At 44.3% G+C, this 17672-nt stretch overlaps 1 protein-coding gene across 9 annotated transcripts in view; it reads right to left on the bottom strand.

Moving 5' to 3' along the window:
• Positions 1-17672, bottom strand: part of ADGRL3 (adhesion G protein-coupled receptor L3) — a 769462-nt gene that overhangs the window by 164707 nt on the left and 587083 nt on the right. For 8 of the 9 annotated variants that reach the window (XM_067556899.1, XM_067556894.1, XM_067556893.1 and 5 more), the window contains 2 exons: positions 14944-15249; positions 11897-12000 (listed from right to left, as the gene is read on the bottom strand). In XM_067556899.1, the coding sequence (XP_067413000.1) occupies positions 11897-12000; positions 14944-15249 (410 nt within the window). The remainder of the gene's footprint in view (positions 1-11896; positions 12001-14943; positions 15250-17672) is intronic. The other variant, XM_067556898.1, reaches the window with a different exon arrangement.

Genomic DNA, 17672 nt, shown 5'->3' with positions numbered 1-17672 from the left:
GCAAAGATGTTTCACTGTTCCTGGCAAAGTGGTAAAAAGCGTGGAAGGAAAAGGATCCTGTTTTCTTCTTTTTGATGCATTCATAAGTATCATTCCTATGTTGTACAATCAGCCTGGATCTTTGCTGTGAATGTAAATATCTTCATTACGCCTATGTTTTAATCTGACTAAATCTGCAAGTATGCTGATGTAAATTACTCATTTTCTTGTGAAAGACAGCTGTGTATCATAGTGGGCAAAGCAGGAGAATTAAGAGATGAAGCAAATGGTTATTTATTTGGTGCATATTTTCCCTGCCCCAATGCAACAATTTTGTATTTTGTTTGAATAATTCTGCAAATCTTCCTACACACAGAAAATTAAGACAGAAACTCTTTTGCAAAACAAAGGTTCAAGTAGGGAACAAGCCACAAGAGATTTAATGATTTAAAATCAGTGGGGATGAATCTGATTAAACGCACACTACTTTTTTGCTGGTGTGGCTGCATTGACTTCAGGGGAGTTACTTCTGATTTCCATCAGTGTAGTGAGATCAGGATCAAACTCTATTAATGCACGGTACTGGAATCTGTGGGCACAATATTCCTTTGCACTGTAAATTCCCGGCAATTACTGTAACAAAAATAAAGATGTGGAGGTGGGAAAGCAGGTGCAGCTGCCTTAAATGGAATTACACAATGGAATTTCTGTTTTCTGCAGCCATACGATAACATCTCAATACCTAGCCCAGCACAATAAATGTGTAAATATGCATGGGTTTATCATCAGAACAGCAGCAGCTCTCAAATCCAGCAGCTTACTTGATGATGAAGAAAGAAGTTACATTTCAGCTACCAGTCCCCACAGTTAAACTGACTCCTTATAAAAAGTAACAAATTAGACTGACATAACCCATGTTAACAAGGAAACAAACAGGAAGAAAGAGTGGGGAAAGAATGTAAACCTCAAACAAGGGACCAAGCTCTCCTGCACCACCATGGTCCGATAGGGACTGGCAAATAGGTTTAGAGATGTTAATATCTGCATCGTTCACAGACTACTGAATCTCAGGCCTGGTCTACACTGACAGCGTAGGTCAACGGAATGTGGCTTCCGTCGACCCCCTAAAATATCGTCTCCACTGGCATGTCAGTTCCACTGACCTAAATCGCGGCAAAATTCGACTTAATAAAACCACCTCCGCAAGTGGCATAGCACTGAAGTCAAATTGTATGGGTCGAATGATTGTCAGTGTAGGCAGAGCGCAACGTAAATCAATGTCATTGGCCTCGGGAGGTATCCCATAATGGTCTGTTGTGACCACTCTGGACATTCGCGCTCTGCTGCACTGCGGACATGTGTACAGGAAACAGCCCCTTCCCTCAAGCCCTGGGAAATTCTGAATTCCCATTTCCTGTTTGGTTGGCGTGGAGAGAGCTCTCTAGCTGAACTGCTCAGGGCTACTGCATGCCCCAAACATGCTCCAGCATGGAGTCAACCTGAGGACTTAGATCTCATCAGCCTATGGGGCGAAAAGTCTTTTCTGGCTCAGTTCCAAGCCAGCAAAAGAAATTTGGATATCTATGAGAAGATATTGCATGGTATGGTGGAGAAGGGCCACAACAGGGACACGCAGCAGTGCCGTGTTAAAAATCAAAGAGCTGAGGTAGGCATATCAGAAAGCTAGGGAGGTGAACAGTCATTCTGGCTTGTCACCGAAGACATGCCGCTTTTATGAGGAGCTGCATGCAATTCTCGGTGGTGAACCCACCACTGTAGCACCAAACAGAATAGATACCTCTGTAGAATCCCAGTCCAGGATGAATGAGGAAGAGGTGGAGGAGGAGGAGAACAAGGGGCAGGCGAGCAGGGTATCCATTCTTCCTGAGAGCCAGGACTTGTCTGTTACCCCAAAGCAACCCAGCCAGATGCAGGACAGTGTGATTGACCGAGATGCCGGGGAAGGCACATCTGGTGATTATGTATAGCAAATTGTATTTCTGTGGTTATAGCTCCAGTCCAGCTTCTTATTTCTGCGAAAAAAGGAGTCTGTGTGTTTGTGGGTATGGGCTTCCTGGATGTTGGTTCACTTAAGAAGAGTTTGCCCTCCAGAACAGACTATTTATGTGCACAGGATGATCCGAGAATCCTCCATGGATATCTCCAGGAAACTTTTATGTAGATACTCGGCAATCCTTTGCAGAAGGTTTCTGGGGAGGGCAGCCTTATTTCTTCTGCCACAGTAGGACACTTTTCCCTGCCACTCTGCTATTAAATGAGTAGGCATCATTGTGGAACACAGCATATCGCCATAAGGGCCAGACCTGTACCCAGATGCTTGAGGCAAATCTTCCCTTTCCGCCTGTGTTACCCTCAGGAGACTGATATCACACATGGTCACTTAGGGAAGATGGCACAAGTTTACAGTACCCAACCAATATAGTCACTGCATATTATTCCCCTGCCATAGATGGTGTCCTGGGTCCCAACACACAATTCCTAGCCATGACATTTGTTGTCCTGTGTGTTAGAGGTCTGGTAATGGGTGCCCCTATGTTTTCTCCAGTGACACTTCACCCACACCCTCTTCCAATCCATTTGGATCACCTCCTCCCAAACTGGTCTTTGGGATGGTAAAGGGGAGCCCATGACCTTGTCTCCTTGGTTAAGTGTGGATTGGAGAATTTAGTGCTACAGAGACTTCCCTATAATGGATGCAAAAGCCCCTTACTTACCATGGCTGGAATGTCACTCCAACCTGTGCAATACATACAGATTGGATGCGGGTCTGGTGTTGCCTTGTGAATATGAAGTGGAGTCCTTTATACATTGTAACATTGCTTTCTGTCCATGGGACAAGCTAACAATGGAAACTTTGTGCTTTGCTTGCCTTACAGTGGACAGCTTGGGCTTCACCCCAGCTTCTACTCCTGAAGAGCACCTTTCCCAGATTAGAAGGCGAAAAATAAACCCCGGGATGAACTAATGAATGCCTTCACGGCTGCTGACACAGAGCTCAGAGCCTGGAGGATGTCACTGTCAGAAAAACTGAACATGGACATGGAAAACAGAAAATCAGCCCAGGTGCAGGAGCGTACAACGCAAGAGGAGATGTTGAGTATTATGAGGGATCAGTCTGGCATACTGAGGCATCTGGTAGGGCTCGAGGAAGAGCAGCAGCAGGACAGATTCCCTCTGCAGCCCCTGCAAAATGCTCAGCTAACAAGCTGTTTCCCATCCCCCATCCCCAAGGCTCTAGAAGGAGGTTGAGCAGGGTGCAGTACATACTTCACTCCACGCTGGAGGAGGTGAGCAGAAAGAGGTGGCGGCCCCTTTAAGAACTGGGAATGTGCACAGTCACACTTTTCTCTGGAGCCCCGAACAGCCTTATGAGAATGTTAAATTATAATCCTTTCCCCCCATTGTAACAGATCACCAATAAAACGTCACTGCTTTAAAAACCATTATCCTTTATTCACCGAGAGCTTGGGGATTTTCGGCGAGAGATGAGAGAGAGAGGAATGATGGTGCCAGGGTGGGGGATGGGAAGGGAAGGGACAGCAGTGACAGAGATGTACATTACTGCGATTCATTGCAAAAATGGGTTTTCAATGCTTCTCTGAGGTGCAGCACTCTGTGGTTGGCTCTCAGCATTGCACTGGTATCAGCTGCTCAAAATCTGCAGCCAGCCTATCAACCTCTATGATCCAACCCACTGGGAACTTTCCCCCATTTGTTTCACACACATTATGGAGCACACAGCAGGAAGAGATAGCAGTTGGGATGTTGCGTTCACTGAGGTCTAACATAGCTGGCAAATTGCGCCAATGGGCCGTTAAGCAGCCAAATGCACATTTCACTGCCATTCTGCATTCGCTGAGCCTATTATTGAAACACCCCTTCTCAAACGTCCAAGTGCATGGTGTAGGGCTTCATTAGCCAGGGGAGCAAGCAACATCGCCAATATTTATTTTCTGGTCAGGAAAGGAAGTGCCCGCCTGCATCTTTTTTAACAGACCTTAGTTCCTAAAAATGCATGCATCATGCACCTTTCCAGACCACCCCACACTGATGTCAGTGAAGCATCCCTTGTGATCCACAAGGGCCTGCAACACCATTGAGAAGTATCCCTTTTGGTTTATGTACTCTGTTGCAAGGTGGTCCGGTGCTAAGATAGGGATATGCATGCCATCTGTTGCCTTGCCACAGTTTGGGAATCCTATTGCAGCAAACCCATCCACTATGTCCTGCACGTTTCCCAAAGTCACCACCCTTCTTAGCAGAAGTCTATTAATGGCCCTGCACACTTGCATCACAGCAGCTCTCACGGTGGATTTACCGACTCCGAACTGATTCCCAACTGACCGGTAGCATTCTGGGGTTGCTAGCTTCCACAGAGCAATGGCCACTCACTTTTCCACTGTCACAGCAGGTCTCAGGCGAGTATTCATGCGTTCCAGGGTTGGGAACAGCTCTGCGCAAAGTTCAAGGAAAGTGGCCTTTTGCAAACCAAATTTCTGCTCATCATTCCACACCTTCATAACAATTCAATACTACCAGTGAGTGCTTGTTTCCTGGGACCAGAAGCAGTGCTCCACCGACTGAAGAGGATGCGTGACAGCGTGCAACAAACGGGAATTGTTTCATTCTATGGCTTGTAGTAGGCAGCTTCAGTAACATTGCAATTTTCCATGATGTGGCTTTTATCTCAGCCTGGAAAATACTGCAGAATAAGTCGTAAAGTATTTGTGATGCTCATAATGATCATGTACAGCTGAGCAGGCTCCATGACTCTCCAGCAATGGCATGCACACGGCAGAGACGGGTTTGGAAAAATGGGGAGAAAAAACGCTTGTCTGTTTGTTTTGGAGAGGAAGGGAGGGGGAAGGGAGCACGTTGCATCATGGGAGGACGACAACCTTCCTAAAAGGCACTGTGGGTAGTTGCACTGTAGGATAGCTACTCACGGTGCACTGCTTTGATTATTGATGCAAGCGTGATTGGTGGGGATGCAAACCCCCAACTTCTTAAATTCAGCGGGTGAAAGTTGACTGAAATTAAATCGACTTCACTCCACAGTATATACATACCCTCAGTATACCTAAGCCAAATCTGAATCCGGCATTGCCCTGGAACCTCTGTTTCCTTTTGGGGCTTTCGTCCTTACCTTGAGCTGTTTTACCTTGCTGGCTTTGTATTTCCTTCCTACCCATCTTGTGTGTGTGTGCATGCATGCACACATGCATTGTATCTCCCTTTTATGGGGAGGAGTCTAGAATGAACACTGACTACCTTCTCCAATCTACAGAATAGCCTTTGAGGAGCAGGCCACTAAAGAAAAATTCAGCAGTCCAGATAGCTGAACTTCTTCCATTATATGCAGTACCTTGACTACATATCTTAGGGCAAGTGCAATAACCTGGGGTGAAGGGACATTGCACAGAAGCGGGTATAAATGAAGTTACGAATTCACTCCAGTGTTAAAGGGCCACTATCAGATGACTAGGGAGGAGTATAAAAATACTGCTTGAGTATGCAGAATCAGAAATCACAATTGGAGTTACAGCTAGCAAGGGATGTGAAGGCTAACAAGAAGGATTTCTACAGGTATGTTAGTAACAAGCAGAAGGTCAGGGAAAATGTGGGCCCCTTAGAGAATGGGGGAGGCAACCTAGTGACAGATGATGTGGAAAAAGCTGAAGAACTCAATGCTTTTTTTGCCTCTATCTTCACAGACAAGGTCAGCTCCCAGACTACTGCACTGGGCAGCACAGAATGGGGAAGAGGTCAGCAACCTTCAGTGGTGAAAGAACAGGTTCAGGACTATTTAGAAAGGCTGGACATACACAAATCCCTGGGGCCGGATGCAGTGCATCCAAGGGCACTGAGGTAGTTGGCTGATGTGATTGCAGAGCCATTGGCCATTATCTTTGAAAACTCATGGTGAGTGGGGGAGGTCCTGGATGATTGGAAAAAAGGCAAATATAGTGCCCATCTTCAAAAAAAGGAAAGGAGGTGCAGGCAGGGAACTACAGTCAACCTCACCTCAGTTCCCAGAAAAATCATGGAGTAGGTCCTCAAGGAATCCATTTTGCAGCACTTGGAAGAAAGGAAGGTGATCAGGAACAGTCAGCATGGATTCACCAGGGGCAAGTCATGCCTGACCAACCCAATTGCCTTCTATGATGAGATGACTAACTCTGTGGATGTGTGGAAAGCAGTGGACGTGATATACCTTGACTTTAGCAAAGCTTTTGATACAGTCTCCCACAGTATTCTTATGAGCAAGTTAAAGACGTATGGGTTGGATAAATGGATTATAAGGTGGATAGAAAGCTAGCTAGATCATCGGGCTCAGTGGGTAGTGCTAGATCTTCGAGCTCAATGGGTAGTGATCAATGGCTCAATGTCTAGTTGACAGCCGGTAACAAGCAGAGTGCCCCAGAGGTCGGTGCTGGGGCCAGTTTTGTTCAACATCTTCATTAATGATCATGAGGATGGGGTGGATGGCACCCTTAGCAAGTTTGCAGATGACACTAAGCTGGGGGGAGTGGTAGATACCGTGGAGGGCAGGGATAGGATACAGAGTGACCTAGACAAATTGGAGGATTGAGCCAAAAGAAATCTGATGAGGTTCAACAAGGACAAGTGCAAATCCTGCATTTAGGATGGAAGAATCCCATGCCACAGAGTGGGGACCAACTGGCTAGGCAGCAGTTCGGCAGAAAAGGACCTGGGGGTTACAGTGGACAAGAAGCTGGATATGAGTCAACAGTGTGCCCTTATTGCCAAGAAGGCTATCGGCATATTGGGCTGCATTAGTAGGAGCATTGCCAGCAGATTGAGGGAAGTGATTATTCCCCTCTATTCGGCACTGGTGAGGCCACATTTGGAGTATTGTGTCCAGTTTTGGGCCCCCCACTACAGAAAGGATGTGGACAAATTGGAAAGAGTCCAGCAGATTAGGGGGCTGGAGCACAAGACTTATGAGGAGAGGCTGAGGGAACTAGGCTTGTTTAGTCTGCAGAAGAGAAGAATGAGGGGGGATTTGATAGCAGCCTTTAACTACCTGAAAGGGGGTTCCAGAGAGAATGGAGCTAGGCTGTTCTCAGTGGTAGTACATGGCAGAACTAGGAGCAATGGTCTCAAGTTGCAGTGGGGGAGGAGTAAGTTGGATATTAGGAAAATCTTTTTCACTAGGAGGGAGGTGAAGCCCTGGAATGGGTTACCTAGGGAGGTGGTGGAAACTACATCCTTAGAGGTTTTTAAGGCCCGGCTTGACAAAGCCCTGGTTGGGATGATTTAGTTGGGGTTGGTCCTGCTTTGAGCAGGGGGTTGGACTAGATGACCTCTTGAGGTCCCTTCCAACCCTAATCTTCTATCATTCTATGATCAAGTTATCTTCCAATGGGTAAAATCAGATATTTCTCTTGTTCACCCATTTTTGGTGCCTATTTAAAATGCTGGATTGTAGAAACATAGAAATAGCAGGCAAAGCACCTGTCTCCAAATAAATCAATTAACTGGCTTATAAATAAATAACTTACTACCACCAATTACACAGCAACAACCATCTGATTTAATGAAACCAGAGTAAAAATGTTCATATACTCATCTTCAGAGAATGAAAGCCCATGATGATCTAGATAAGATAAATATAAGAGATAGCTAATGTGCTGTTCTTTCCATTATAGCAATGACAACTTATATGCAAGGATTAAATTATTTAGGCTTACTGTTCAAGCATCTCATACTACGCATCTCATACTGTGTTCCTTAACAGTGAGTATGTGTCTTCTAAGTATCTTTCTTGTTGTCCCTATAAGGCTGCCAAAACCATGTGGTTTGTTCTGTTTTTTGTAGATCCTGTGCCTGGTACATTTGGGTCCTGATCTTGATCGGAAAAACTCTAGACGTGACCGTGATACAAACATTACAAATGCACTTGTGACTTGGAGGAGACAGTAAAGGGAACACAGAAAAATGATACTGTTTTCTCCCACCCCATCCAAATGAGAGGTGGTGGAGGGGAAGGAGTGAGGGAAGCCAAGCAATGGCTGAGGAGGGAGAGATGGCTGAGCAAGGGGAATTCATTTTTCTCACCCAATTGATAAATTCCTACCACTCACGACTCCCTGACTTGCCCCCCACTCAGTGCATGATCTCCCTTCTCCAGAAAAGTGCCTCTTTCTCTATGTAGGTCACCTTAGGCTTCTGTAATGGTGTTACTGTTAAGGTGACACACAAATCTTTCTCTGTCTCTGTGTTTCGCATACAGTAATGTGAACAAGCAAGCTATGTACCCGGGGGGGGGGGGGGGGGGGGGGGGGAGGAGGGAGGGCTTAATTGTATTTTATTTATTCATATTTTGGTTTGCTGCTTGTTTACTTTCCATTCCTATCTAAGGGAAACGGCCCTGCATATTCTGATGCAAAGGAGGCTGTTTTTTTCACAAGGCTAGAAGATGAGATAAGCAAACAATTGTTCTCCCAGGCATCACCCACAACTAAAACTGCCACTGGGACATCTTCAGAGAAATCACACACTGTGTGGAAAGGCTGTGACTGATGTAAGCAAGCAGTAAAACAAACAGCGCAAGGCTGATAACATGACCTCAAAGTCAGGACAATGCAACGTTTCCAAAGATGACCTTTTTGTTGCCTTTTACTACATGTAGCAGTGCATAACTCAATACACTCGGCAAGTTTATTCTCCTGCAGCGTTATGAGAGCATTGTAGGCACCAACAATAGAGTTAAAGTAAATGTCGGGAGGCCAATGAATTGCTGAGGAAGATATCCATTCCAATCCCCCATCAGGCACAACGACTCTAATGGAAGGTAATACAGGACTGTAAAATGTTTAATACCAGGCTCTGCTGTGTGGGTGAATAGCTGGTGCATAGTAAGAGTAAATGCTCCTAAAAGAAGCACAAGGAGTCAGGGATGCTTTTTTATTGTGTGGGAGCCAGTCTATTTTTAGGTAAACAAAATTAAGAGCCCCAATTGACTGAAGCCCTTGATGGTTTTACTGAATGCTGTATGTAGGGCTGTCCCGCTCTGCCTCTATAGCCTGGATCCTGCAGACAACAGGTGATGGAACTCTGATGGGACAGGAGCATGAGGGCAGAGAAGGAGCATACAGGCAGAGCCCCCACACTCTGCCAAAAGAGTATTTTTCCTAATGCTTCCTCCTCCAAGGCGTGCTGCTCTCCCAGGTCTCTGGCATGAGAGGCAGAGGGGGAACAGAGCCCTGGAGATCAATTAATGAGTGTGGGGAGCTGAGCCAGCTGTGCAATACGAACGACTCTGTGTCCCCGCAGCAGGGTTTGCTTGCCAGTTCCCGTGGTCCACTCCTCCTCTTGCACATATCCCTGGGCTGCTAGAAAGGAGCTTGGAGAGGCAGAATGCATCCCATGCAAGGGAAGGAGCTGGGTGGCCTCTGGAGATAAAAGGCTCCTTCTGCAGCTTTGGATATTTACTGGAGAAAGCTGGCAGTGGTTCCTCCCCTCGCACCTGGCAACACCCCTTCTGGACTTTAGCCCCCAGAATCCACAAACTCTGCCTCCCACCTTCATGCGATAGCTTTGGAAGAGGGAAGCGCCCTGTGCACACATGCAGGACATCAGGAGAGAAAGCGGATGTGGCTGCCTTCTGAATCAGTCCCCATCTCACGACAGATCCATGCTGTTCCAGCCTGTACCTCTCGTAATCAGTCCAAGAAGCAGCTGAGAACTTCACGGACAATTTGAAATCAAACTTGTTAAAAGAATTCCCCTGAATTTACGTATATATGTGTGCGTGCACACACAAACACACACACGCACACAGCCAAAGCCACAAATAACTATGGTGAGTTTTATCCAATGGCTAAGGCATTCCAAGCAACAAGGTGACTGGGTCTTTACGGCCAGGGTAGCAAAGAGCTCAGCAGTGTTCACTTAGACTCCTAAATCAGGGCCACCACCACAGCCCATTGGAGTTAATGGAGTCTTTTCATTGACCTCCGTGGCTGGATTTTCGAAAGAGCTCAGCTTCCACTTAGGCATCTAAAGAAGCAGACAAGTTTTCCAAAGCGCTCACTCTCATGAAGAACAGTGGAGCTATCTGGATGCAGGGGACTTTGGGAAATCCAATCCCGGTTATCGGTGCTGAGAGCTTTGAAAACCCGGCCCTTAATTTTCAACCCGTTTTGAAAGCGCCTCACACATTCAATGGAACAACTGCCCAAATGACGTCTGGGGTGTGAAATAAAATAGGTCGAATCTTGATGGAGATATCATCAGTACAGGTTATTATTTCCCCCCTGCTAATGGCTAATGGCCCAGCCATCTTCAATGAGCTGCAAGAGGTCTCCCAGCTGCTGAGATGAATTATGAGTAGCATAAGTAATATTAACCCGTATGGGATAAGTCTGTGGGTAATAAAACAAAAACCGCACAGCTGCTAATGGCAGCAAACACAGTCTTTATTAATCAGCAATTCTGATCACATCATGGGAGAGTTACCCACCCTTCTGTTTGGGCTCTGCTGCAGTAAAGTCAAGGGGCACAAGGTTTCCAATGTTTGCAGTGTGCGGAGCAGTCCGGTGCAAAGCATTATCCTGTCATGTTTTAGGGAGGGGATACAAATAAATACAGCTTATCTGTCAGACCACTATAGGAGGTGGCTGTGTTAATGGTTTTGCTAGATTATTGAGCCTCAAGGTAGTTTAAAAAAAAGAGAGAAAGAGAAAAACAAAACAAAAGAAAACAGAAATGCTGTTTCCTGCAGGGTCTCCCCATAGTGTTCATTTGCAAGCCTACTCGGAAGAGCAATCTTTCAGACAGGCAGCAGCACAGCTAGCTTGTCATACCAGGACTCTTTTAGTTAGTCGTAAGGAGTGAATAAATTCACATCAATTGCTATAAGAAGGATTCAGCCCACAGACTCTGTGGCGTAAATGCACATCTGGTCTCCATTTGTAATAATATTAGCTGAAAGCACCAGTGTGCAATGATAACAAAAATGTTCAGGATATTGCAGCCAACAGGGTCTGTTCATCTCTGAGTTGGAGAGCTTTTATTGTCACATGTCAATGTACTTTTAAAACTGATAAATGATGAAGAGCTACAAAACATTCATCAAATGACTTAGGAGTCAAAAGGAAGGGGTTGGGTTGTTTCTATTTCCACTGGCTTATCCAGTATACTGAAGTTCCTAGTTCTCTCTTCTCTGGGACACTGGTTTTACATCCCCAATAACTATTTTCTCTGTAGTTTTCCATTCTGGGAAAAGTTTGGTCAAAAGTAACGAAAGCCACTGTTTGACTGCACTGGGGGCAAAAATGTAAGTACCAGAAACTTTCACAGGGACTAGCCTTGCCATGCCTTTAAGAGAAATTAAAAACAGCAAGCCAGCCAGCAATATGGAAACCGACTTTACTGAGCAATTGTGTCATCGGAAAAGATTTCATTACAGGTTTATCCTATGATTACAAAGAACCAGAAAAATTTTTAGGACACAGGAGGGAAAAAAATCCCTTCTTTGATAATCTTGTATTTTCAACATCCTTGCATCACTTTCCCCCCTCAAATTCAAGGTCTCCTCTTCTCTCCCTTCCCTTTTCTAATTGCCTGTATTATTTTAAATTCTATCTCCCAGCTCTATCTGCCTCTTCCCTTCCTTCCAGTGTTACAGGCACCAGGCCTTTAAAATTCCTGCTCCACCCCATTCCATAGCCGAAGGACAGCTTGCTTTTGTGCCATGGTGCCACAAGCATGGCTGTCACGCCTTTTGGTTATGGTTACATGTTTTGGTTTAAGCACTGTTTCCTTTGGAACCTTTGGTACCAGAGGTGCCATGTAAATACGATGCAACATATCTGACAACACCCCAGCACGCAGGCTCAATGAAGGTTCTCTGCAGGTAGAACTTTACCTTCTGTGTGATGTGGTTGACCCAGGGAGAAGAGCAGTTGCTGAGGTCTGGCCCTTGTGGGTCCCAGATCCCATCGGGAGCAAGGCACAGGAAAGTTGAAACACCTAAAAAGACAACACAGGAAGGACTCTATATTATCTGCTAGCAAATGCATTAATAAGGCTGGGTCTAGTTTCAGACTTTAATCATTTCATGAGAGAAACCGTATCCAACATCTGCAACCCATTTAAGCTATGTTTTGAGGATTTAAATGGGAAGATATGCAGGGCCCACATTACTTTAGTGTCTGAGCACCTCCCAATCTTTAATCTGAGCACCTCACAATGCCCCTGGGAAGTAGGGACGAACCACTGTCTCCATTTCACAGATAAGAAACCGAGGCACAGACAGACAAAATGACTTGTCCAAGGTCACACAGGGAGTCTGTAAGAGAGTCAGAAATTGAACCTGGGTCACCACAAGTCCAAGACTAGAGTCCTAACCCAGTGATTCTCAACAAGGGGTACGTGTACCCCTGGAGGTATGCAGAGGTCTTCCAAGGGATACATCAACTCACTGAGATATTTGCCCAGTTTTACAACAGGCCACGTAAAAAGCACTAGCAAAGTCCGTACAAATTAAAATTTCATACAGACAATGTCCTGTTTATACTGCTGTATATACTGTTCACTGAAATGTAAGTACAATATTTATATTCCAATTGATTTATTTTAAAATTAAAAGGTTAAAAAGAGAAAGTAAGCCGTTTTTCAGTAATAGTGTGCTGTAAGACACTTCTGTATTTTTATATCTGATTTTGTAAGGAAGTAGTTTTTAAGTGAGGGGAAATTTGGGGATACACAAGACAAATCAGATCCCTGAAGGGGATACAGTAGCGTGGAAAGGTTGCAAACCAAACAAGGGGCCAGCCTTCCTCTTTGCTTTGACCCTCCGATGACCCCTGGATCAGTCCTCAGATTCACCATCCCCCCACCCCAATGCCATTTTATGAAGATTCTACTGCACTGTAAAATCCTGAAACGCCATGGATGGAAATACACCAAGTTTAAAAGCTACAGATAAGATACCATATGGTCCTTTTAACTCACCCTCTCCCCCACACCACCACCCACATTGACAAAAGGGACTGTAGGAGAGAAGCTGCTTAGCAAATACTTCTTAAATGCTCCGCTGAAAAAGACAGCAAAATGTATTGGGAGCTTACAGACAAAGAGAAACTCAGTCTAACGAGTTCGGTGAGACATCTTTAGAAGGCAAGGAAGCAAAGGTGTTGGTTAAAGAGCCTGCATCCCACAAGGTGCTCTGCGCTGCAGCGCCAAACTTTTCAACAGGGGAAGTAAATGAAATGTGGGGGCTGATGCTTCTCCCTTTAAAGTCAATGAGTGTTTTGTTGATGTCTGCAGAAGGAGCAGAACAGGCGCACTGACAACACACAGCAGCTTTAATGAATAATATGAATCACAGAAATTAGATAGGAAAGGCCTGTTGGCCACTCTGCACCATCCTGCCTATGGGGAATTTTTCCATATTCCAAAATACTTCATCCAATCTAGTTTTCCATAACTCATGCAATGGGGCATACAGATTTCCTACAAAGACTATTCCACAGCCTCACAGACCTCGCTGTTAGGAAGTCTAACTTCAATTCAAACTTCAATTCAGCTTAACTTTTCTTTTTCTTCCTTTCATTCCTTTATTTTATGACTAGGACTTATAGACCATTATTTTATTCTCTCCTGGGTTGTTGTACAACTGAGCTAAGGGCCTGATCCTCCAATGCCCTAAACTGTGTGTAGTCATTTACACCTGTGTAAAGCGGCTCTAAAAGGCATCCAAAATACTATTTTACACCCGCTCTGCACTCGCTGGGTCCAATTCTCCTCTCATGTACACTGGTTTTATATCAATTTAACTCTATTGATTTTCCCTTGTGCGAAGGAAGGCTCCGAAGCAGTGCACACAGGTGTACATGACGACACAAGGTGCATGGCAGTGGAAAATTAAGACCTAATAGATTTTGCTCTTTTAAACATTTCTCCACTTCTTCTAGCCCTTTATTCATTTTTTGTTTCTCTTTAGTGAATTCTGTCCATCTTTCTCATATCTCATTGGTATGCAGGTTCTCAAAATTGGACAACAGAGCTGGCTTAAAAAAACCTGAACATTTTTCAACACAAACAGACACATTTTTCTTAAACATTTTGGCAAAAAAACAAAACAGAACCAACCATCCAGTTCTTTGACCTGTTATAGAGTTGGTCAGAGAAAAAATAATTTTGAATTTTTTTGCTTTTCACTAAAAATTCCCGTTATTTGACCAGCTCAGCTATATGTATTTGACTGGGGAATTTGCCTGTCTTTCCCCCTGGATTTCAGTGGTGCTGGAGTTGGGGGATAGTTTTGAAAAATCAGCCACTTCTATTTAGGTGCCTCACTATGGATCTGGAAGTTCAACTTAATGCACTCAAATTGGAGAATCTTGACCACAATCTTTAAAATATCAGCTGAAACAGCCAAAGTCACACGGTGGCAAACAATGAGACTTAAAATAAACTTCAAAAAACCAAAACCTCAGCAATCAGCCCAGGCCACTGCTCACCCATACACAGAACAAAGATAATAAAGTGCATTGCATAATGTACTCGACAGGGAATTTCCCTTGGTAAAGCAAAGCCTGATCTTGTCAGATGCTGGGCAGCCTCCCCTCCCATTGTTTTCAACGGGAGTTGAAGGTGTTCAGGATCATGCAGGATCTGGTCCTTCACACAGCTGTCTGCCACACTTCTTAAATAACCATTCGCGTACTCCATGGGTGCCGTGCCATGTGGGCCGGCCTGCGAGGAGATAGTACATATGTTATCCACGTTTGGAGCAAGCGGATCTCCGACCGAGTCACTAATGACCAGACCAACAGAGACAGACTCATAGTGTCACAAAAATTAAAGGCCAGAGGGGACCACCACAGTCTGACCTCCTGTGTATCACAGGCCAACACCACTACCCAACACCTGCACATGGCTTTCTCAGTCCGTTTCAATGGGGCTCACCTACTGTGCCCATGGGGCACGGCTGCTTTGCTGTCTGTCCTTGCCGGGTTCTAAACCACATGATCTCCCGGGCTTCCACGGCCTCGCAGCTCTCTGCTCCTACAGCGGGGAGCTGGGAGGAAGCAGGTCGGAGGGGTGTAGTCATTTCATCGGGGATGTCCGTCACCGGGGACGGTGTGCTCGTGCTCCTGTTCTTTCTGCCCGAGGCTGAGGTGGTGGTGGTGCGCCCAGTGCTCGTGGCGGCGAGGAAAAGAGTGGTGCTGGCGGTGGGGCTTCCCGTGCCATGTGCCCCAGATGTCGATACTTCTGAAACAAAGCACAAGTACGTGAAACAAAAAAGTGCCATTGCTGATCTCTTTGGCTTTGAGATGCTCTGACATAGAGGACACACAAAAAATTCATGATGTCCTGTTTTTTCTACAACATTAGCATAGACCATACAAAGCGACTGCATCAAAGCTGTAGCTGAGCACCCAAGAAGTCATTAATCATAGCTTTGCTAAAAGTTGGCTTTCATAGTCCTTCCCCAAGCATAGCAGAGACACGCTCCTTACAGAGTGCAACTACATTATAAAAACAAATAGTAGGTGTTTGGTTTCTTCCAATCAAACATCAAGTCCTTATTAAACCCTCTGCTGATGCCCACTGTTGGGGATGGTGCTAAAAAAACAGGCTTGGAAAAATTCGATTTTTATTGGTAAATGCCAGCAAACATCGATTTCACCTGCACACACAATGCAATGGAAAAAATAATTCCAGTGTTAATAATTAAAATGTATAGATAGGCAAAATAAGAAAAATACTGCTTGAGAAGTTCTTAGTCCAAAACCCAGAGATTTAGACATTTAAATTAGGCTCATTACAAATGGTCTAGTGAATGAATAGTAAAAACAGGTATGACTTGTTGATCGAAGGATATTTACCTTGTATATTTTGACATGCAATGTTGACAATTTGTGTTTTAATGGTTCACAAAGTTTTAATTTTTTGAATTTCAAATCTACTATCATCAAATAATTGTCTGACCTCCTCCCCATAATTTCCCACAGCCATGAACATTTAAAAAGATACAAATGGGGGAAAATGCTTAAAACCTATAATTTCACACAACTGAAAATTTTAATTGATAGAAATCTAAACAAAGTCTTAAAAAATAAACATCAACATTATCTGTCAAAATAATCAAGAAATAAAAATTGAATCCTGCCAAGCCTACCTATAAATATCTAAAATGACAACAAAGTGGATTAGATAGATCTGACCTTCAACTGCAAACTCAACAAGCAGAAGGTGAGAACTGTGTCCAGGCAGTCATATCAGTCTCATCGGTATAGGAGCTCAGGGTGGGATTTTCAAAAGTTTTAAGGAATTTAGGTGTCCAACTCCTTTTGACTGTCAGTAGGAGCTAGACATGTACAGACACACAGGAATGGAGGGTAGCATTTTCAGAGGTGCCTACACAAGCAATGTGCTTTACACAATGGGACCCTCATTCTGATTACAGCCTTTCGGTGCTACTGCAATAGAAATAAACAAGGGCAAGATTCACATATGCTCACTCACACTGAATAGCACCTTTATCCATGAGTAGCACAGTGTCAAAGGGTCCGCTTGTTGTGTAAAATGCTACACAGAATATTAAATACTGGAGAAGGGACACCTTCCATTGATTTCAAAGTGACCCTCTTCTGGCTTGGAAAATGCAAAGGGAAATAAAGGGATGGGGGAGTGAATCCTACAGGAAATGAAGTAAAGATTTGGAATAAGTGAACTGCCTAAAGCTCTCACAGATTCAGCTTGGTACAAACTAGGTTAACATTATTGGATTACAACCACATATACCCAGGAGATATTAAAATATAGTCAGAAAAATGTCTACCACAAGGGTGAGAGTCGCATAAAATACTTCCAATCCAGAACAGAGCAATTACAATTTAGTATGTGACAGTGAGTAAGAGTTGGTGGGGAAATGACATTTTCCCCACTAAAAATGTAAATGGAAACCAAACTTTATTTCATTTTCCTCAGTTTTTTTCCTTTATAATTATGGGGTTGTTTTGTCAAAAATATTTTGGATTTTGCTTTTTTGTCAAAAGTCCCAAAATGTTTAGACGAAAATGGAAATTTTCCACAAAATCTTCTGTTTCATCAAAAAAAGATAAATAAAGTAATTTTCCATCAAAAATACAATTTAAATAGAAATTGTTTTGTCCACTTCTAGTACTAATGTTAAGATTTTAAACTGAACTTGTGCACCCTAGGTATCATGGCAATATATTAAAGCAAGCTCACCTCACTCAGTTGTCTTAACTGATGGATGGCTATGGGAGGCTGAACTGGAAAAGCCTTCTCCAGCTACAGCCACTCAAAGAGATTCCCAGCACCCTGCTCAATGTCAGCCACGATGCAGAAGTGCACTAATGACTATCACCATGACTGAGTGAAACATCCTTAATACATCACCCTCTTGCAGTGCCAGACAGCAGTGCTCTCTTGTGGGGAGTAATTCCAGCCTTATGTGTGCACACAGAGATTAGTCCTGAGGTGGTTTATGGAGCTAACTGATTCATATTCTGTAACAACTCACGTGCTATCACCTGATCAGACCAGAAATACGGGGGGCGCTCACAATGTAGCATGTATGGTGACCTTAAAGGAACACTGCAGAGAAGGCACATTCCTTGATGATTTAATCATTTAAAAGGACATTCCATTAAAACTGTTGCCGA

This window comes from Emydura macquarii, unplaced genomic scaffold, assembly GCF_026122565.2.
Source record: "Emydura macquarii macquarii isolate MOO-44397 ecotype Brisbane River unplaced genomic scaffold, CSIRO-AGI_Emac_v2 contig_1790, whole genome shotgun sequence".
Taxonomy (NCBI): Eukaryota; Metazoa; Chordata; order Testudines; family Chelidae; genus Emydura; species Emydura macquarii.
The sequence above is the reverse complement of the archived record's forward strand: the minus strand, read 5'-3'. Positions and strand labels throughout refer to the sequence as shown.